At 39.9% G+C, this 23,512-nt stretch overlaps 1 protein-coding gene across 1 annotated transcript; it reads right to left on the bottom strand.

The window, feature by feature from the left end:
* Nucleotides 1-1,179: 1,179 nt before the first annotated feature.
* Nucleotides 1,180-4,768, bottom strand: LOC130077747 (uncharacterized). The gene is made up of 5 exons (XM_056243082.1): nt 4,696-4,768; nt 4,298-4,414; nt 4,087-4,203; nt 3,903-3,992; nt 1,180-1,408 (listed from the first exon to the last, which is right to left on the bottom strand). Exons 1-5 carry the CDS (start codon nt 4,743-4,745, stop codon nt 1,180-1,182), a joined length of 603 nt encoding a protein of 200 aa, XP_056099057.1. The 5' UTR covers nt 4,746-4,768.
* Nucleotides 4,769-23,512: the final 18,744 nt, after the last annotated feature.

The following is a 23,512-nucleotide window of genomic DNA, read 5'->3' as shown; positions in this document are numbered from 1 at the left end:
ATTGAAAGGCGTCGACTAGAATTACACGAAGAAGGTAAGCCAATGGGAGGTTTTGATAGGGATTCGACGAAACTGAGTGTGGCTCATAATTTACGATTGGTACCGCCGTTTAATGAGGCTGAGGTGGAGATTTTTTTTCTCCTATTTGAGCGAGTCGCAGTAGCGTATAAGTGGAGTGATGTTGAACGCGCTATGTTACTTCAATGCGTTTTAACAGGTAAAGCCCAACAAGCCTATTCTACGCTATCTGATGTTGACAGCCAGAATTATGAAGCCATTAAGGCGGCGGTGTTAAAAATTAATGAGCGTGTGCCAGAGAGTTATCGGCAAAAGTTCCGTACTTTACAACGAAAGGTGAGTGAAACAAATGTTGAGTTCGTAAGAGAGTTGACCGTGCAGTTTGATCGGTGGTGTACAGCGGCAGATAGTACAACAGTGGATAAGCTGAGAGAGTTGATTTTATTTGAACAATACAGAAATACACTTCCCGAGGTGATAGCCACTTATGTGGCGGAGCGTCAGGTTAAAACCGCGTCAGAAGCTGCACTGCTGGTTGATGACTGGGAGCTTATTCATAAGCCCCATGTTAATGAATTCAATCAACATCAGGTTCATACACGGGGAAATTTTTCCGTTGTCCCTGTGGGTGCAGCTAGGCGTTTTTTAAGGAAAAAAAGTTCAAGTGACATTGATAGCTGTAACTATTGTCTGGGTAAAGGACATTGGAAGTCAGATTGTCCAGTGCTTAAATCAAAATTTGTTAGACATGCCCATTCCGCGAAGCCTGCTGTCCTGGCTACTTCAGTTTCTGTAAATCAGGCTGGTACTTTGGAAGGAATACCAGTGGTAGCACCCAAGAATGTAGAGAATCACCAGCAGTTATTTGAACCATTTATTTCTAATGGTTTTGTGTCGCTTCCAGGTGGTGTTGAGAAAGTAGCAGTAAAAATTCTCCGGGACACGGGGTCATCCGAGTCGTTTATTTTGGAGTCGGTGTTGCCCTTTTCAACTGAGTCGCACACTGGTAGCTCGCTTTTGATTCGTGGCATTGGGCTTAATACATTATCCGTACCCCTGCATAAAGTTGATTTAACCTGTGAACTAGTGCATGGAGTAGTTGATCTAGGTATACGCCCTATTCTACCTGTTGATGGCGTTTCACTGATTCTCGGAAATAACTTAGCCGGCGGACGCGTTTGGGTTAATCAATCGCCCTCTCTGGTTGTGACTGAGGCACCGTCCTGTACTGGTGGTCCAGATGACAGTGCGCGACAGTATCCAGAAGTGTTCGTCGCGTGTGCAGTGACTCGTTCTTGTGCTCAACCAAGGGTTGAAGGTAAAATCAGTGACGCTGAAGTCTGTTTCGTTTTGAGTGATTATCCCATTGTGGTTTCCCGGGAGGAGTTGTCTACAGAACAGCAGAATGATGAGACATTAAAATCACAATTTGAACAGGTTGTTGACGGCACCGAAATTCGTGATAGAGCGCAAGGCTATTTTATTGAACAGAATGTTCTATTGAGAAAGTGGTCCCCACATGCTGTTGATGGTATGGGAGATTCTGTCATTCAAGTCGTGATACCAGTAAAGTTTCGTTCGTTAGTGTTGAGAATGGCTCACGATCAGCTCGCCGGTCATGCTGGGGTACAGAAAACGTATGACAGAATTCTGCGTTACTTTTACTGGCCTCGTATTAAAAAGGACGTTGCCAGTTTTATTAAGACCTGTCATACGTGCCAACTTACCGGCAAACCGAACCAGTCGTTAAAACCGGCTCCTCTGCGTCCAATTCCGGCTGTATGTCAACCGTTTGAACACCTTATTATTGATTGCGTCGGTCCCCTTCCTCGTTCGAAAGCTGGAAGTGAGTACCTGTTGACCGTGATGTGTCAAGTTACGCGTTATCCAGCTGCGTACCCGTTGCGCTCGATAACTACAAAATCGATTGTGAAGGCGCTCACTCAGTTTGTGTCTATTTTTGGGTTACCGAAGATTATCCAATCGGACCAAGGAAGTAATTTTACTTCGAAATTGTTTGCGGAGGTGTTGTTCGAGCTGGGTATTAAACACAATTTGTCAACGGCGTATCACGCCCAGAGTCAAGGGGCACTCGAACGATTTCATTCCACGTTAAAATCACTATTGAGAGCAATAGATGAATATCCTGTTCCGAACACTAAAAAGGAGTTAATGAGCTTTCTAGGTCTGGTGGGGTTCTACCGCTGTTTTTGTAGGAATTTTTCTACGGTTGTTGCTCCTTTAACGGACCTATTGAAAGGCAAAGCTTTGTTTGTTTGGTCTGAGTCTTGTCAGAATGCCTTTGAGGCAGTAAAATCGTTGTTAACTACGACACCTGTCCTAATGGCACCTCAGCTGGAGAAAACTTTTAAAATTCAGGTGGATGCCAGTAAAGAGGGAGCAGGGGCGGTGTTGATTCAAGAGGATGATGCGGGTATTGAGCGGCCGGTTTGTTTTTTCTCGCGGAAGTTCAATAGTCATCAAAGGAACTACTCCACAATTGAAAAGGAGGCCCTTGCGTTAATTTTAGCACTCCAACATTTTGAAGTGTATGTAGGTGGGAACAGTTCAGCGGTAATAGTTTATAGTGATCATAATCCGCTTACATTTTTACATTCTCTTAAAAATCCAAATCAACGGCTGATGCGTTGGTGCCTCTTTCTTCAGCCCTTTCATTTAGATGTTAGGCATTTGAAGGGCTCAGAAAATATAGTGGCCGATGCATTGTCTAGGGCACACTTGTAGAACATTTCTTAGGTGGTGCCTTGGATGAAGAGTTAACAGGTTTGTTTTTCTATTTATTACTTTATTCACGGGGGGTAAGGAATGTTGTTGTTATTGTGTATGTATAGGCCTATACTTAAATTATATTTGTTAGTGCGGTTATGAATGCTTATTGTTGGGGAAACATATTAGTTTCTTTTTTTTAAGGGGGGAGTGTTACGGCTGTATACTTTGTATTGTGGTTTTGCCGTGTCTGGGTGTGTGTTGCTCCTCCTACAGGTGCGCTGCGGAGCTGAGGGAGTAATCAGGTGGATTGGGTGCACCGGTGCACAGGTGTGCCTGTCAATAAAAGCTTCCTGTTTGGCGTCCTCATGGAGCGTTCCATTCTGTCACATCGATCCCTGGCCAGGACCGAGATGTTGATCGGCGTTGCGGCGTATTGCGAGAGCTTGAGAGACAGTCTTTGTCATGAAGAAAGTGTAAAATAAAGAGAGTATTGTAACCGCCGTAAACGTTTCTTCCTCCTTCATTGTTGCTCCCTAGTAAGGGCGTAACACTATCTATCTATCTATCATCTATCTATCTATCTATCTATCATCTATCTATCTATCTATCTATCTATCATCTATCTATCTATCTATCTATCATCTATCTATCTATCTATCTATCTATCTATCTATCATCTATCTATCTATCTATCTATCTATCTATCTATCTATCTATCTATCATCTATCTATCTATCTATCTATCTATCATCTATCTATCTATCTATCTATCTATCATCTATCTATATATCTATCTATCTATCATCTATCTATCTATCTATCTATCTATCTATCATCTATCTATCTATCTATCTATCATCTATCTATCATCTATCTATCTATCTATCTATCTATCTATCTATCTATCATCTATCTATCTATCTATCTATCTATCTATCTATCTATCTATCTATCTATCATCTATCTATCTATCTATCTATCTATCTATCATCTATCTATCATCTATCTATCTATCTATTTATCTATCTATCTATCTATCTATCTATCTATCTATCTATCTATCTATCATCTATCTATCATCTATCTATCTATCTATCTATCTATCTATCTATCTATCATCTATCTATCTATCTATCTAGACAGAAATGTTGTACCTCAGATCAGTTGGTGTGTGTTCTACCTCTTCACTCTTCATGGACACACAGCTGGACTCCGGTGAGTTTGATTTCTGCCTGTGTAATTGACTTTAATAGAAATAGTGACAAGAAGAATTAATGTAGTTAACTTGACTATTTTACATTGCACCATGATAGTTATCCATCATCCAAAAGGTTGTACCTCAGATCAGTTGGTGTGTGTTTTCCCTTAAATTCTGGTGGTATTCCCATAGACCAGTCACTCTTCATGGACACACAGCTGGGCTCCGGTGAGTTTGATCTCTGCCTGTGTAATTGACTTTAATAGAAATAGTGACAAGAAGAATTAATGTAGTTAACTTGACTATTTTACATTGCACCATGATAGTTATCCATCATCCAAAAGGTTGTACCTCAGATCAGTTGGTGTGTGTTTTCCCTTAAATTCTGGTGGTATTCCCATAGACCAGTCACTCTTCATGGACACACAGCTGGGCTCCAGTGAGTTTGATTTCTCCAAATGGAATTGACTTTATCAGAATAGGAGACAGAAATTCATTTTCATTTAGCTTATTTTACATGTAGATAAACCTCATATAGAGAATCTATCCAAGTCTATCCAAGAGAATCTTCACAAAAGTTGAAGAGTGAAGACATTGCACAAGGATAAATCCAGCCTTCTATTCCCTTCACGGCACCAGACTAGCTCTCAGAACACCTTCCCAATCACGGCAAACATGCAGAACACACTGTTATGTGACATACACTGTATTATCCATAACATTAAGGTCATATGAAGGTTTAGATGTACCTGAATGCTGGAGAAACATCTCCATCTCTGAATGTTTCTCTGTCCTCCATGATTCATTCAGTCTTCATGGAGCGTCACAGGAACGCCTGAAGAGTCAGAAACACTGATTCACACACACTGATTCACACACACTGATTCACACACACTGATTCACACACACTGATTCACACACACTGACAAGTATTTCACCTTCATATGTCATTTATGAGGACAGAGGGGCAGATTTATGACACAGATGTCCTGTCTGTCTTTGAGAAGTTGACACAAACACAGAAGTTTCATATTCGTAATATGTCTCTCTTTTTCCCCATTATGTCATTTGTAAACACATTGATTAAGTATTACATTAATCTACTGTAACAACACCAGTAATGCTGTTAAAATGTGTTAATCTGATAATGTTTCTGCAACACTGTCAAAATATATTACATAAAATAATGACATGTTGTATTAGTTTAAAAAAATATTAGTAGGCTATATGCAAGACAAAAAAACAGTTCACTTAAAGGGGTGGTTGATTGTGATTTCACTTTTTTCATTTTAAATAGTGTGTAATGTTGCTGTTGGTGCATGAACAGTATCTGCAAAGTTGCTGCGCTGAAAGTTCAACGTAAGCAGAGATATTGTCTTTTAAAAATCAGGAAGTTTAATGCCTACAAAAACGACTCGAATGGGACTACAACGAGATACTTCCCGGGTTTTATATGTAACTAACCCATACATTTACATCAACCCTCCCTCCGGAATACGCAAAAAAGGGGGCATGGCCATATTTCATGAATTCATACACTTATAAACTTTTAAACTCATAAATAGTTCACCATAGCAACCACCCAGAACACCATAGCAACCGCCCAAAATACCTTAGAACACCATAGCAACCACCCAGAACACCCTAGCAACCACCCAAAATACCTTAGAACACCCTAGCAACCACCCAAAATACATTATAACACCCTAGCAACACCATAGCAACCACCCAAAATACCTTAGAACACCCTAGCAACACCATAGCAACCACTTAAAATTCCTTAGAACACCCTAGAAACCACCCAGAACACCCTAGCAACCACCCAAAATACCTTAGAACACCCTAGCAACCACCCAAAATACCTTAGAACACCCTAGCAACACCATAGCAACCACTTAAAATTCCTTAGAACACCCTAGCAACCCCCCAAAATACCTTAGAACACCCTAACACCATAGCAACCGCCTAGCAAACACCTTAGCAACCACCCAGAATACCATAGCAATCACCTAGCAACACTCTAGCAACCACCCAGAACACCCTAGCAACATTCTAGCAACCACCCAAACTACCTTAGAACACCCTAACAACCCCACAAAATACCTTAGAACACCCTAGCAACACCATAGCAACCACCCAAAATACCTTACAACACCCTAGCAACCACCCAGAACACCATAGCAACCACCCAGAACACCCTAGCAACTGCCTAGCAACCACCCAGAACACCCTAGCAACCACCCAAAATACCTTACAACACCCTAGCAACACCATAGCAACCACCCAAAATACCTTAGAATACCCTAGCAACACCATAGCAACCACCCAGAATACCCTAGCAACTGCCTAGCAACCACCCAGAACACCCTAGTGTAGCATATATAATTGCTGTAATTGTATGTAAAAATAATGGACCAGTATCAGAAGATCTTAGTTCAGCTCAAGGAGGAAAAGGTGAAGTTCAATGAACACAGACTCAAGGCTGCAGTGCAATTGTGAATTGTATTACATAAGACAACAAGCATTTACAATATTTACATGTGCACATAGATAGTATTCAGTTCAAGGTTATTAATGAGCATACAACAATTTCAGAATTCATTCGATACTCAGTGCTTGAAGCCGCAGCAGTTCACGACACACAACTCTTAACAGGCAAAGTCCAATGAGTCCATGATGGAACAGTCCATGAGATAAACATGAATGTGTGTAAGTGTAAATGTGTCAGACAGTGTGCAAGTGTAAATCTGTCTGAAGGTGTGTGCAGGTGTGTCTAACGAAGCAGCTACAGCGCCTCCTACCACACCGGCAGATGCATGCACTCCAAAGCATCAGTTTTGGGCCTAGTGGCTCGCCATCCATATACAGAACCTGGCCTGTACAAAACAGGACCAATTAATAATTAACACTGGTTCTAAGCATCACAACTTAAATCACCATAATCATAATACCATAAAGTCATCATATTATCATAATCAATCTCAGTTCATTCACTTCATCATGTACATGATTCAATTTAAATACTGCATATAGCAATATAAATAATTTAACAATCAGCAAGAATACTCTTACAAATAGACAATATTATCAATAATAGCTTCAAAATACATCTCAGAATCAAAGTGGGTGACAACTTCATAATTCAACATCAATATTAAGATTACGATTAATTAATGCATTGTTCATATAAAAATAAGCACAATATAGTCAGATTCATTACAATTTAAACAAATACAGCCCGCGCCAGCACCGTCTAACAGATCCATATACAATACACTATCAGCGCCGTATAATACAAACAATGACACTTACCAGTTCTCGTATCATTAAGTCACTCAAACAGCAGTCAATTGAATGGTAGAGGCATCTAAAAAGTTGGCAGGCACAGTTAAACCGGCAGTCTAATGAAAAAAATGTTTACAGTGCTAAACGCCTACCTGCAGCAGCTCAACACACCGGCTCCCACACACACACACACCAAACAACAGCGCGCGGCCATATTTAAAGGAAAATGACGCAACTGTGTGTCAAGTCTCGCGATACTGTCACGGAGTCTCGCGACAACGCGAACACAGTGCGGAGCCGCGAGAAGTGAAAACAAGGCAGAAAACACCTGGGTTACACTAGCAACTGCCTTTTAATCTCCGGTTGGGGAGATTTAAAGCGGAGGAAAACCGAGGAAAACGGGATTATGGCAGAGTCTTCAAAATTTACTGTCCTCTCGTCTTTGAAACGAAACTTTAATACGTTTAGATGTAATTTTATATATAGTTATGTTTATTTAATATAATAAACAAAGAAGCATAAACAACATGAGGGGTGTCTGTTTTGTCTGTTTTTGTGACTAACGTTTCTTTAGTATAACAATAGAGTATAAAAACCAATATAAATTCTCGGTATAGCATTGGACTCTACGATCGGCGGAAGTAATCCAGCATCCTAACTGTGCGTTCACACCGGACGCGAATAGCACGTCAAATTCGCGTCTACCGCGTCTAGTTTGACGCTTGACCACTTTGTGTTAATTCGCGTGTCAATGGCGAAATTGACGCGCGTAAAAACAAAAGTTTGAAGCGAAATTTACGCGCGTCAGAGGCAAAAGTTTCGAAACCCGTTGGCGGCCATCTTTTTAGATGTTTATCGAGCATTAGCATTATTCGAGAGAGTCACCGCTCGTATATGCTCTGGAGAGCAGAAACAGCTGTGTAGGGGACATCGTCGCTGTACTCGGGTCCACCAGACCCTCCGGAGGGTTTCAGGAGTTTCACAATTTGCTGCAGGAGCTGGGTTTGGTGGACCTAATGGTGAGGACGCTGACGAGGACAGCGTAGGCCGTATAAGCCCTCGGCCTCGAGTGGTCTATGCCTGTCGAGCCCGCGCTCTACAGCCCGGCGCGAGGTTCACCCTCGCCCGCATCCACCTAATCTGTCATTTATTTTTGTTTTGATAATAAATGAAGCCAGCCTCCAAAAGTGATTAATCTGTCCTGTGATTTTTTTCTCTCTCACACACATCACTGTCCAGACACGAACTTATATGTTGGTTGTCTTTACATTATAATAATATTTCATATAATCTAGATATGGAATAAATAGCATTCAATACAAAATGAATATGTCTCATATATTGAAATCAAGTTTTATGTGATAAAATATTTGCTTTGTTGTGCATTAGAACCACAGTCATATATTACAAAATAATGTATTGAAGCATCCAGATACTTCACCACGTGACAGCAGCAAGCAGCTAGGCTCCTGATTGGTTAACGCGGCGCGAATTGACGCAGAAGTTCAGATTTTTCAACTCGGGCGGCAGTTGCGAATTCGCGTCAAACGCGTGAATGCACAAATAGCACTAACTAAATCATTCGCGCGTAACGCGCTTAACGCGCCAGACGCTCAATTCGCGCCATTCGCGCGAACTTGACGCGCGAATGAGGCGTATTCGCGTCTACCGCGCCGCGCTCTACGCCTCATTCGCGCCGCAGGAATTTTTTACGCGCGTAACGCGTCTTTGCATTGACTTAACATTGAAATCACTCGCGCCTGACGCGCTATTCGCGTCCGGTGTGAACGCACCATTAGACCTTCACCGGAAATACCGCCGTGCATAGAGCCCATTGCAACAGAAGCAAACTCAACTGATTTTTTTTTTTTTTTTTTTTTTTTTTTATGACGCAGCGCCTGAAAAAATTTTTTTATTTTTTTTATTAACAAAAATATCAACATACAAACTCTTGTAGGGAAAAGAGAATATACATGGGTATATACAAATGTTGTCAATATACAAAAGTATTAACCAAGCAGAAAACAATAAAAACAAACCAAAAAAGGGGGGAGCTATTTCAAAATACACAAGTCAAAAGCAAAAAAGGCTAAAGAAAATAAAAATACCTTTTGGAGCGGCACACAAGGGGAGATTAATCAAAAAAGTAATTTCCTAGATATGTCTCTACACATTATTCTTGCGATTTTAGTAGATTTTATCTTTTTCAGTGAGGTAAAAAACAATTTAAAATCATTTATAAACCAAACAAAGGAAGGCTTAGAACATCTCCACTTACTGCAATGAATATGATATTTACCCATAAGAATAATCATATTGACTAAATCTGATACTGATGAATCTACATTATCCATATAAAAGAGGATGTGTGGCAAGATGAGAGTAGGGATATTATCAATCTTAAGTGACAGCCAATTATGTAGCTCGGACCAAAAGCTGTTGGACACGGGGCAACAAAAAAAACATGTGTTCCAGAGTCTCATCAGCCATCTCACAAAATACACAAGGGTCTACATCAAATTTAAATCTTTTTCTAAGAAAGTCAGCGACCGGATATATCTTATATATTATTTTAAAGTGAGTCTCCTTGACTTTTGGGAAAATGGGCCATTTAATGAATTTAAAATGTTTTTTTTCTATGGACAATGCAGCCATATTTGGAATCTGTACACACAATCCTCTGTTATAATCAAAAAACAATTTAGATTTTAAAGCATCATTAATATATTTATTATTACATTTTTTATCAACTAAAGTACAATCATTAATAACTATATTTGGTAAAGTTGGTAAGGGTCTTATTGTTGTATATAACAATGTGTTCTGAATTAACTGTAATAAAGGTACAGGTATTGCTTTACAAATCTTATTGTATTCTCTATATGTGCAGTTTAAATTATATTTGTCTAAGAAAGCTTTATATTCCAAAAAGTTACCATTATCATCTATAACATCATTCACAAACACAATGCCCTTTTCAAACCAATCAAACCTGAACAATGAATTCCTATTGATTATAATGACCCTGTTGTTCCATAAGGTGGATCCATGCGGAGAAAAGTTATGGGTGAATATCATTTTCCAATATTGGAGAATTTGTTTGTGGAATTTTGATAATTTAACCGGAATTTTGGTCACCTCAAAATCACATTGCAAAAGAAAATCAAGCCCCCCTACTTTTTTAAATAGATGCCTAGGTATGTGAAACCACATAGAATCTGGTTGTGATAGATATGTTTTCAACCAGTTAATCTTAAAGGTTCCAAACATTGATTCAAAGTCCAAGGCTTTGATACCACCCATATCATACTCTTTAACTAGCTGTGATTTCTTAATATAATGGGTTTTATTTTTCCAAAGGAATTGGAAAATAATTGAGTTGGCTTTCTTAATATTACCAGAAGAAACATACAGGGAATGACATGGATAAATTACTTTGGAAATACCTTCTGTTTTAGATAGAGTAACTCTACCAAAAATAGTGAGGTCTCTGGTAAGCCAGCGACTCAGAGATTTCTTCATATCCATTAATCGGTCAGAAAAATTAACATCTTCCCTTCTGATGGCATTTTTAGATAAAACTATTCCTAGATATTTCACTTCAGATTTAACCTCGATTGAAGAGATAATGGAATCCGTTGATGAGTGAATGGGAAGTAGCTCACATTTTTTAATATTGAGGGTTAATCCTGAAGCTTTAGAGAAAATCGAGACTGAATCAAGGGCAACATCAACCATAAATGTATTCCTTAAAAGGATTGCTGTGTCATCTGCAAATTGACTACTCAACTGATTTTGTATCCTCAATATGTCCTGAGTAAGGAAAAAAAAGCCCAGAAGAATCCCATTAGGGGAACGTTTAGAAAAAGACCCAAATATATCCCATTCATACGCCTATTCATTCTTTTTCTCACGTGAAAAGGGTAAAAATTTTAACCTTTAGATATCATCATGAAAATCACTGAGTTGATTACTTACATCAAGACAAACAAAAAAATGTATTACAAGTTTTTTTTAATTGTTTGTTAACATGGACAAACGGTGCATAATATAATTACGTATTAGCTAATTTGCATAATTACCCAAACAGATCTAAACATTGGGTATAGCAGGTGAAAATGTTTTTTTGAATCTTGTTGACATATAACAGTAAAAGACTTAATGTTAACCCTCTGGGGACCAGAGTGTTTTTGGGGCCCTTGGGATGTTTTGACATGCACTGACATTTGTGCTTTTTTCAGTTATTTATAAACATGTTAATGGCAAAGGTGTAAATTCACTCTATATAGCACAAACTTGGCTACCATGATGAGTGAGCAACATGTATGTACATGTTTGTATTTTTAATAGAATAATGTTTATGCGTGGTTATTGAAAAAAATAAAAATGAAAGTTGCTGAAATAAGACCACAAAACACATATTGATTATTTCTTCACAAGACTTTTGAAAATTGTATCACATAGCCTAGAATATTTGCTCCAAAACTATGTGAGAATCATCCTGACTACTCATTCAGATAAGTCAATAAAGTCTTTTACATTTTTAATGACGTGTTTTGTTTGAGAAAGCTTTATGCGAGGAGGCGTGATCTCTCATTAATATGTGTGGCATTCCACACCTGAGAAAGACAAAGACCCTCCCCATAATGGCCCTATTAGGTGCTATCAGGCCATATCATTACAGGAGCCTTGCACAAAGAATGAGGAGATTTAAAAAAGAATGGCTTTTAGATTGTTTGGATTTATATAAGGAAAATACAGGGTGCATACGTCTGGACACTTCTATCACACACCCTTCACCATATAGACATGGTTTTATTTCAGTTCAAAGTTCAAAGTTAGAGTTGGAAACATCTTGAAAAGAAAATTGTCTTTCTCCATAAATGTCTTAGTTTGATCATACATATTTCAAAGTTGAGGATTCATTATTTTGATATAGCTTGAACAAACACTATAACATCTTAGTTGATTAGTTTATTGACAAAACATACTATATATTATAACATATGAGCAGAAACTCCTAAAAAAAGCTTATTTGATGTCTATTTTAGAGTAAAAACTTTATCCAAAACGAGTCAACGAAATGTTGTCTGTTATTTAGTCTGTAACAGTGCGTATCTGTGCGTTCATTCATTCATTCATTCACACACACACACACACACAAACATGATTCACATTTAACAGTACGCTATTTTTCCGTTTACAGACACTACGTTATTCTATATCGCGATTAGAACAAAGCACTTGCAAAAAACACTTACTTCTCAGCTGAATCTGTTCATCCTCGCAGTGAAAATAAACCCAGTGGTAAATGTCCCAGGATTGTTCCTCATATAGCCAGCAAGACGACAGTAGATTAATCTGACTAAAAAATAATGTGTGTTTTCAGAGTTTATGGGCGTTAACGCTAGTGATGTATGTCTCGAGACCGGTCTTGGTCTCGAGACCGGTCTCGAGACCACTTTTACGTGGTCTCGGTCTTGTCACGGCCTTGACGGTCTTTGGTCTCGGTCTTGTCTTGGTCTCGGACCTCTCGGTCTTGTCTAGGTCTCGCTGTCTCAGACCGACATAGTGGTCAGGGGATTGAGCAATACAATACTACAATATCCACGACGATATCCGCAAAGGATTGAAGCGCGCGTCCGAGTGAAGACAGTGCGGTGCGCGCGAGCCACGCGAGAAAACACTGTGTCCGCGCCACTGATCGCAGCGGCAACGAGCACTTTGATCACTTGATTTAAAAAACACATATCATGTACAGTTTTTGATATATTAATATTTAGTAAAACACATATCAGTGACATGATGGGTTTTACCTTCATTCAGGAGATTTTGGGTAACTGCACAACTGACAGATGACTTTGAGCGCACCGCCAACGGTGTGTGTGTGTGTGTGTGTGTGTGTGTGTGTAACCATAGCGACAAAAACGACCAAATTTCGGATCCTGCACTTAAGCCTATAATTTCGTTTTTAAAAATATAATTATGTATTTAAAAGTTGCAGAATGGATTCATTTGGAGACTTCGAAATCAGCAGAGATAGGCAGGCAATGCAAAACAACATTTGACAAGTTATTGCTTAGCTTCAACACTAATGTTTTTTCCCCCCTCCGGTCTCGACTTGGTCTCGGTCTTAGTCTCGACTTGGTCTTGGTCTCGACTTGGTCTGTCTTGGTCTTGGTCTTGTCTTGGTCTCGATACCATCTGGTCTTGGTAGTGTCTTGGTCTCGGTTTAGGCGGTCTCGACTACAAGTCTAGTTAACGCGTCTCAATGTGTTGCTTCACATATTTGCGTTTGAATAGCGCGTGCTCTCCGTGGGCGTGTCACATTACCAGAGATAATCAGCTGAGAGAACGGTAATGAGACGGGCTGACACGTCTCTCTTTTTATATAGATGACATAAACGGAGAATATTAATTTTAGTTTTGAATCGGATCATTTAAAAGTACAAACTCAAATGATTTAAAAGATATATTGCTTATGGCTGGGTGAATAGTATTAGCTCAGTTGTGTTGAAGATTAGAGACGTGCTCCAGAAAAAAAGTTCACGGTGACTGAGAGGCAGAACGCACACCCTGTTTATTTTCTTTATTTTACAAAAGCACAATATTTTATTTCGATTGTATGTGGGCACATAAAAAAGTAGACATTTAACAGATTATTTTCTCATATTTCTTAACTCTATATGAACAGAAATGATGGTAGTACTTTAAGTCTATTTTTCTGCTATGTGAAAAAAAACGAGCAAAACGCGCCGGCGCGTTTCTGGTCCCCAGAGGGTTAAGGTCTGAATGGAACCCATTTAGGCTACCCATGAACATTAATACAGGAAGAAGTACTTTAGAAACCAGCCTTTATTAATTATTATTGCAGAGATGGGGTTTGGGCATTGAGTGCATTGTGTACGTAATTAGATTTTTTGATCCAGACACTTTTTATTTCACCTACCTTTTGTCTTCTGCATTCTCCTTACCCATGTCTCCTGTTCTTCCCTCAGACTCATCCCCCAGAAACAGCCCCACTGACCCAGCCCCACTGACCCAGCCCCACTGACCCAGTCCCACTGACCCAGCCCCACTGACCCAGACCCACTGACCCAGCCCCACTGACCCAGCCCCACTGACCCAGCCCCACTGACCCAGCCCCACTGACCCAGTCCCACTGACCCAGCCCCACTGACCCAGCCCCAAACCCCATCTCTGCCATAATAATTAATAAAGGCTGGTTTCTAAAGTACTTCTTCCTGCATTAATGTTCATGGGTAGCCTAAATGGGTTCCATTCAGACATTAATATTAAATAGTTTACTGTTATATGTCAACAAAATTATACAAGACATTTTCACCTGCTATACCCAATGTTTAGATCTGTTTGGGTATTTATGCAAATTAGCACATATGTAATTAGATTATGCACCATTTGTCCATGTTAACAAACAATTGCAAAAAACTTGTAATACATTTTTTGTTTGTCTTGATGTAAGTAATCAACTTTTTAAATTTTTTACCCTTTTCACGTGAGAAAAAGAATGAATAGGCGTATATGAATGGGATATATTTGGGTCTTTTTCTAAACTTTCCCCTAATGGGATTCTTCGGGGCTTTTTTTTCCTTACTGAGGACATATTGAGGATACAAAATCAGTTGAGTTTGCTTCTGTTGCAATTTGTTCAAGGTTGACCCTCATTTTGGCTTAAAATGACTGGACTATTTGCACCACATTAAAGCGGACGAAAAAGCGGCCAAAAAAGTCCCATTGACTTAACATTGCGGAATGTTCAGACGTTTAAATCCCAACCGACGTTTTCACACACACACACAAAAGGGCCTGACACCCCTGCATCTCTCCCTCTCTCTCTCCCTCAGAGGATTTATATTACCAAGTAGCCAATAAGTAATGGCCTAAAATCTTCGTAGACACACCCTAGCAACCAGTTACAGAACCCTAGCAACCATAGGCCATAGTACTAAAGGCTCTAAAGGTACATAGTACTAAAGGCACTCATTATTAAATATTTTAAGGCCGCAGGCCGAGTGCAGTACTAAAGGCACTCATTACTAAAGATTTTAAGGACTCTATAAAAACTCCATTGTAACCATCTGTGACAACTACCAACCACTTAGTAACACCATAACAACCACCAAAAATACCTTAGCAACCACTCAGAAATGCCATAGCAACCACCCAGAACCCCCTAGCAATGCCTAGCAACACCATAGCAACCACCCAGAATACCATAGCAACCGCCTAGCAACACCATAGCAACCACCAGAACACCCTAGCAACACCTTAGCAACTGCCTAGCAACCACCTAGAACACCCTAGCAACCACCCATAAGACCTTAGCAACCACCTAGCAACACCATAGCAACCATCCAGAATACCCTAGCAACCGCCTAGCAACACACTAGCAACCACCCAGAATACCCTAGCAACCACCTAACAACATCATAGCAACCACCCAGAACACCCTAGCAACCACCCAGAACACCCTAGCAACCGCCTAGCAACCACCCAAAACACCCTAGCAACCACCCAGAATACCCTAGCAACCACCTAGCAACACCCTAGCAACCACCCAGAACACCCTAGCAACCGCCTAGCAACCACCCAAAACACCCTAGCAACACCATAGCAACCACCCAGAAAACCCTAGCAACCGCCTAGCAACACCATAGCAACCACCCAGAACACCCTAGCAACCACCCATAATACCTTAGCAACTGCCTAGCAACACCATAGCAACCACCCAGAACACCCTAGCAACCACCTAGCAACACCTTAGCAACCACCCAGAATACCATAGCAATCACCTAGCAACACCCTAGCAACCACCCAGAACACCCTAGCAACCGCCTAGCAACCACCCAAAACACCCTAGCAACTGCCTAGCAACACCCTAGCAACCACCCAGAATACCCTAGCAACCACCCAAAACACCCTAGTAACCACTCAGAACACCATAGCAACCACTCAGAACAACATAGCAACCACCTGAACAACATGAATAAGCCATATCTCAGCACCAGAACATTGTACAGACATGGTTGTTGGCTCGTATGCAATCATGTACCACACCCTAGCAACCGAGCGGCGAGTTTTACCACTGCAAGCACCACTTCACATTTTCTTCTGGAAATGTACATTCTAGTTTTATTTACAGTTTTATTTAATTCTGAAGTGTATCTTATTTTTACACCACTTCACAACGCAGTGTGATGATAAAATGAAGTGGTGTAAAAATAAGATTGTGACGTGTAACATTACTCACCATATCACACAAATAACTAGGGCAGCGTTTCCCAAAAGCATCGTAGGCGTGCGCGCGTGTGTGTGTGTGTGTGTGTGTGACGTGTGTGTATATATAGCCTATAGTGTGGTTTTGGTGGTATTAGGATATAGTGTTAAAACAAGGCCCTTAAAAAGAAATACAGTGGCAAAACTGAACCAGGAGAAGAAAAATAGGATTTAAGAGTTAATAGTAACAATATACAAAGTTATTCTATAAATAAATTGATTCAATGTAAACTATTTTGATATTATTGTTATTAATAAGTATACATTTATTTAATTGAACATGAAAAATCATGCTAATTCTGATGCTCTATACTTCCTTCTCTTTGCAGATCCTTGGCATTGTCATCCCCCTTTATTTTCCCTGGGTACCACTTTTGCTATTTTACTTTATATTATTTTTGTTTTGCTGTGTTAATTATTCTCTAACTCTTACTCTAGTCCTCCATCTCTCTCACCTATTTTTTGTTGTTGTTTACTTTATAACTCAAAGGCTCTTTTAAGAGCCATTCCCCCATGCGAAAATGCACACAAATGTGTTAAGCAAGGGGGAGAATGAGCAGTATTTAAAAGACTGCAGTAGTAGGTGCCCATTCTGCCAGTACACCAGCATGCCACAGCTGATGTATTACCACATCAACAACCATTTCCTATCCTAATCTATCTATCCTTCTCTCTCTGTCTGCCTATCTATCTCTACCTATCTGTCATGTCCAACCGTCTGTGTCTGATAAACTGCATTGCCTTCAAAACTTTTAGGATAGGCTTTCTCAAGACAAAATTAAAGTTTGTTTTACTAGTTTATATTGTTCATAAACAAAGTAAGTCTCTTAGCTACTTTACAGACAAAGCCAGTAACACTAAAGTATATCTTGTCTAACATTTTCCTATAATATGTTTAAAATGTATAAAAAATTAATTCCTTGTATGACTCTGTACTGTTAATGCCTTTCTTTAAAATTATTCAATATTGTTTGTTCTGTATTTTATCTTAATTAGGTGTTGTGAACTGGAGTGCATTTTCCAGACAATATAGGCAAGAGTTCCGGGTGCCACTCGTTGACTCTGTGTGTGTGTGTGTGTGTGTGTGTGTGTGTGTGTGTGTGTGTGTGTGTGTGTGTGTGTGTGTGTGTGTGTGTGTGATGGCAGAAGCGGAGTCCTGCGTGTGTGAGTGTACGTGTGTGTGAGTGTGCACGTGTGTGTGAGTGCACGTGTGTGTGAGTGCACGTGTGCGTGAGTGCTTACGCGTGTGTGTGAGTGTTTACGTGTGTGTGAGTGCACGTGTGTGTGAGTGTTTATGTGTGTGTGAGTGCATGTGTGTGTGTGAGTGTATGGCGAGTATTTTGTGCCAAATCATGGATTAACAGGAGAAGGAGAAGGAGAAGTCTACCCTGCCGTCACAGGAGGAACGTCTTCCGGTGGCGACGTCACGGCGACGTATTTTAGAATTCCAGTAAAAATAACGCCTACTAACAACGTCGTCACTAGTACGTCGCCTCAAAGCCGTGTGACACAAACGTCGTCACTAGTACGTCGCCACCAGTACCCATTGTCAGTGTAACTTTATTTTAACTTTATTGAGTGAATTCAAGTCTTGTACAGCCTGTTATAAATGCTTTTATTCCTCTGGCGACTGGGAACTCTGGAGTAGCCTACAGTTCATAGCCTGTGTTGTGCTTTATTGTTTGGATTCACTGTCCAAACAGAAGATAATGCTTTCACTTCCCCACAATGTGAAAATGGTTGTATTAGGTCTACAGTTACTTATAAAATTAATCAATAAAGTATTAGAGCTGTTTCATGCTTATTCAATTTCTGTTATTAACTGTAGGCTATTTGTTATAGGCATTTGCCTTTGGTTATTTTATTGGCAACAAAGTATTTTACATGCATATTTCTGCATAATGATTTGGATTATTTTGATCATGCAAATGCGTTACTAATCAATGTAATCCTAAGGGAGTTATAAGATACTATGTTGCTTTATGTCTGCACTTTTTTAGCAATTACATTGTTCTTGAAGTACAAGACAGCAAATTAAAAATCTTAAGACCCTCAGTGAAGTTCTTCATTTTCCATCGGGATGCTACACTTAGAGAAACCAGCATACTATTATACAATGATACAAACGTAATTTCCGACTCACTTAATGCTCATAATATAAAGCTCCCATGATTAATTAATAATGAATTATGAATAATTAAGTCACAATTTCTTATGAAAATGTTTAAGATGCCATATGAATATTTTCTTTAATAAGCTTGGCTATATATTGAATAATATTCTTTTTGTTGCATTATGTGTATATTTCATGTGCACATTGTCTTCCTTTGCCATTTCCAGCCACAGTTGTTTAGTAAAGTTTGTTGCTGTTCTGGTGCTTTTGATTGGTTCTCATGTTTGAATTCGCAGCACTCAATTAAACTGCCTCTCAAGCTGTGTTTTTAAAATGGTTAACCATTGAAAAACAAAACATTTATGGCAGCATCAAATATGAGGAAAACATTGATGTAAATAAAACATGTAGCTTGTTGTTGGTCTATTTTTTATATTTTAAATGACAGTTGGGTACACAAAGTAAATGATAAAAGCACAATTTTAATCTACAGAATAGACCCAAAATAAACATCATGCCAGTTAAATGAAAGATGGGAGGCTAGAACTTCAAGTTGTCCCTGTTATCTATAATACAAAAATATAGCATAATTTTATGGCCTATAGGCTATTCAATTAAATTACAAATGTTACCAGTTATATTTTAGTTAGTTTTTAGTTTAAGTTAGAGCTATAGTCTATTAACGAATAAATGTAAAAACACACTCAATGTAATATTGAGTTTTTGAAGTTTCTGTTGTAACGTCTATTGCAGTTTTCATCCACTAGATGGTGCCATTGTCTTTGAATAGGCCTTGTGATGAGTGTTTAACTATTTGATGTGTATGTGAGCATGGTAGTGTGTTTGGTTTGTGACACTGAGTGTGATGTAGTTTTAGTGTATAAAAATAGTCTAAATGCATGAAATCTCCCGCTGGCCCATCACCTAAAGTGACGTTATATGTCGTATTTTTAATAAATTACCACTTGTGCATTAGTTAACAATGTGCACCCTAGATGCCTATTGCAATATTATGATATTTAAACATTAACTCACGAGATATTATCAACTTTTTCAGCCTAAAATGCATTATTAAATTGTGCAATTGACAAAAAATGCAACAGTGCCATCATGTGATGACATAACAAAACAGCAAGACAGATTGAATCACTCCACTGAAGAGAACAAATAGGAAAGATTTTGTCCTCTTTATTAGTATAACAGTATTAACAATGCAACATACAGGAATACATATAGTCTATGCTTACAACACATAAAAATACAAACTGCAAATAGGAAAGATGAAAAAGAGAAGATTCGATGGATACTTTATAGAGGGGAGGTTAAAACTACGTAAAAGAGTTTTGCCTCAAGGAGTTCATTGAACAGTGGTCATATTTCTAGATATTTTCACACTTTCTTTTAGTTTGATTTACAAAAGAACCATCATAGACATCATACCAACAAAGCTAAAGTAGCCTAGTGTTTTTTTAATAGTACAAACTTCTCAGCTGACATAACTTACAAATTTAAGCTTATTAATATCTTAGAATAAATATCCATTTACCGTCCATTTAAATTTCTGTGTAAAATTTAATTTTACAGCAACACTTTTAATGACTAAATGGCTGGAGCATGTAGGCCTGTACTTCTGTATAATCTCTGGTTCCACACTCCAGTCCAGTTGGTGGCGCTAATGCACCTCTCAGCTAGTTTGCCAACCGCCAATAAAAAAGAAGAAGAAGTCGAAGTTTGAAAAAATAAAATAAAATCAAGCCTGACGGCGACGGGCTTATCGACGACGTCGTGCACTGACAGAGTAGCCTATCCACATCCACACATGTAGCTGTCACACGACAGTCTCCTTTGTTAGGTTATCTGTGGCACTAAACACTCGCCATATGAGTGCACGTGTGTGAGTGCACGTGTGTGTGAGTGCACGTGTGTGTGAGTGCACGTGTGTGTGAGTGCACGTGTGTGTTTACGTGTGTGAGTGTTTACGTGTGTGTGAGTGTACGTGTGTGTGAGTGTTTATGTGTGTGTGAGTGCACGTGTGTGTGAGTGTTTACGTGTGTGTGAGTGCACGTGTGTGTTTACGTGTGTGAGTGTTTACGTGTGTGTGAGTGTACGTGTGTGTGAGTGTACGTGTGTGTGAGTGTACGTGTGTGTGAGTGTTTATGTGTGTGTGAGTGCACGTGTGTGTGAGTGTTTACGTGTGTGTGAGTGCACGTGTGTGTGAGTGCACGTGTGTGTTTACGTGTGTGTGTGTTTACGTGTGTGTGAGTGTACGTGTGTGTGAGTGTTTATGTGTGTGTGAGTGTTTACGTGTGTGTGAGTGCACGTGTGTGTGAGTGCACGTGTGTGTTTACGTGTGTGAGTGTTTACGTGTGTGTGAGTGCACGTGTGTGTGAGTGTTTACGTGTGTGTGAGTGCACGTGTGTGTGAGTGTTTACGTGTGTGTGAGTGCACGTGTGTGTGAGTGCACGTGTGTGTTTACGTGTGTGAGTGTTTACGTGTGTGTGAGTGTACGTGTGTGTGAGTGTTTATGTGTGTGTGAGTGCACGTGTGTGTGAGTGTTTACGTGTGTGTGAGTGCACGTGTGTGTGAGTGCACGTGTGTGTTTACGTGTGTGAGTGTTTACGTGTGTGTGAGTGTACGTGTGTGTGAGTGTTTATGTGTGTGTGAGTGCACGTGTGTGTGAGTGTTTACGTGTGTGTGAGTGCACGTGTGTGTGAGTGCACGTGTGTGTTTACGTGTGTGAGTGTTTACGTGTGTGTGTGTGTTTATGTGTGTGTGAGTGCACGTGTGTGAGTGCACGTGTGTGTGAGTGCACGTGTGTGTGAGTGCACGTGTGTGTTTACGTGTGTGAGTGTTTACGTGTGTGTGAGTGCACGTGTGTGTGAGTGCACGTGTGTGTTTACGTGTGTGAGTGTTTACGTGTGTGTGAGTGCACGTGTGTGAGTGCACGTTTGTGTGAGTGCACGTGTGTGTGAGTGCACGTGTGTGTTTACGTGTGTGAGTGTTTACGTGTGTGTGAGTGTACGTGTGTGTCAGTGTTTATGTGTGTGTGAGTGCACGTGTGTGTGAGTGCACGTGTGTGTGAGTGTTTACGTGTGTGAGTGTTTACGTGTGTGAGTGTTTACGTGTGTGTGAGTGTACGTGTGTGTCAGTGTTTATGTGTGTGTGAGTGCACGTGTGTGTGAGTGCACGTGTGTGAGTGCACGTGTGTGTGAGTGCACGTGTGTGTGAGTGCACGTGTGTGTGAGTGCACGTGTGTGTTTACGTGTGTGAGTGTTTACGTGTGTGTGAGTGCACGTGTGTGTGAGTGCACGTGTGTGTTTACGTGTGTGAGTGTTTACGTGTGTGTGAGTGCACGTGTGTGAGTGCACGTTTGTGTGAGTGCACGTGTGTGTGAGTGCACGTGTGTGTGAGTGCACGTGTGTGTTTACGTGTGTGAGTGTTTACGTGTGTGTGAGTGTACGTGTGTGTCAGTGTTTATGTGTGTGTGAGTGCACGTGTGTGTGAGTGCACGTGTGTGTGAGTGTTTACGTGTGTGAGTGTTTACGTGTGTGTGAGTGTACATGTGTGTCAGTGTTTATGTGTGTGTGAGTGCACGTGTGTGTGAGTGCACGTGTGTGTGAGTGTTTACGTGTGTGAGTGCACGTGTGTGTGAGAGTTTAGTGTGTGTGAGTGTTTACGTGTGTTACATTGCTGTGCCACTAACCAATGAAAAGCACGTATGGGCGGGACTGCAGCCAGTGTAACTACTCATGTATTTAAATAGGGAAAACGTGAAGGTGTTGGGTCGCTTCTAACTTCTGTTTGGATCCTAATGAATGAACTGGACTCAAAGTGTCGCCGCGCACCAGAGCGATTTAGTGCACGCACTGAGACGAGAGAGGTGTGTATCAACTCGTCTTAGTTAAGGGAATAACATACGGTAGTTTAATATGAAGAAACGGTGGAGTGTTCCTTTAATCCTTGTCCTTGTGTTCCCATTGTCTCTTGTCTAGCTTTGTTCCCTGAACCATTGTTGGTGATTCTATGTTTAGTCCAAGTTTATGTTCATGTTAATTTCATATTGTCACTTCAACCCATATCTGTTTTGTTTGTATCGGTTTATTGGAATAAACTATACTTGGGTTCAACTCAACTCGCCTTCAGTGGACTACAGTATATTATAGACATGATTCATGGGTCTTTTTTTAATTATCTTTCTAGATCTTTTTGTCTTCATTTTAAAATCTGAAAGTTCTTATTTGGTTCTGTTTTAGGTTCTTCATATAGACTATATACCTTGTTATGTAAAACATTAAGAAAGGGTTTAATAAGTGAATGAAACGTTTTTCATAATGAAACGTTTACATAACGGGAGAATTTAACGTTCTAAATAACGTTTTGAATAACGTTCTTATAACCAAGAAATAACGTACAACGTCTAAAAAATTGGGTGATATCATGGTCATTTGCAGCATTGACAACTTAAAGCTGTTATTAATGTTTGCAGCGCAGTATTTGACTGGAAGGGAACAACGAGCGGTTAATTTCGTCAGTTGCGGCTCGTTGAGAAATATAATGATTCAGCAGAAATGGAGTTTAATTTATTAGGGCTTTCCTCAAGTGTAATGGAGTTGACTGACGACGCTCTGAAAAGTGAACAGACATATGCGCTGAATTAGAGACGGTAGAAGTGAGTGGGTCCAATAGCATTGGTCTTAAAAAGTGAGTGGGTCTTACTCTTGTCCCACACATATACAACGGTTCCGATGCCCATGGGTTAAAGTCACTTTCATACGCTACACTTGAACACTTTATCGAAATGCAACGTTACTCGACACAGCTTCCCAAAACGTTCATGTTTTTCAAGAGAACGTAATTTTCTTCATAAACAA

This window comes from Rhinichthys klamathensis, unplaced genomic scaffold (assembly GCF_029890125.1).
Source record: "Rhinichthys klamathensis goyatoka isolate OS25496 unplaced genomic scaffold, OSU_Roscu_1.1 h1tg000776l_1, whole genome shotgun sequence".
Lineage (NCBI taxonomy): Eukaryota > Metazoa > Chordata > Actinopteri > Cypriniformes > Leuciscidae > Rhinichthys > Rhinichthys klamathensis.
Note: the sequence above shows the minus strand (reverse complement) of the source record. Positions and strands in the feature narration are given on the sequence as shown.

Excerpts from the sequence above, each read along its gene's own strand:
- LOC130077747 (XM_056243082.1), bottom strand. The coding sequence starts at position 4,745 with ATGGAGGACAGAGAAACATTCAGAGATGGAGATGTTTCTCCAGCATTC. Across the intron at positions 4,415-4,695 it reads GATGTTTCTCCAGCATTCAG|TCAATTCCATTTGGAGAAAT; the intron begins GTACATCTAAAC and ends ATTCTGATAAAG. Across the intron at positions 1,409-3,902 it reads CACACACCAACTGATCTGAG|ACAACTCCTCCCGGGAAACC; the intron begins GTACAACATTTC and ends GCTGTTCTGTAG.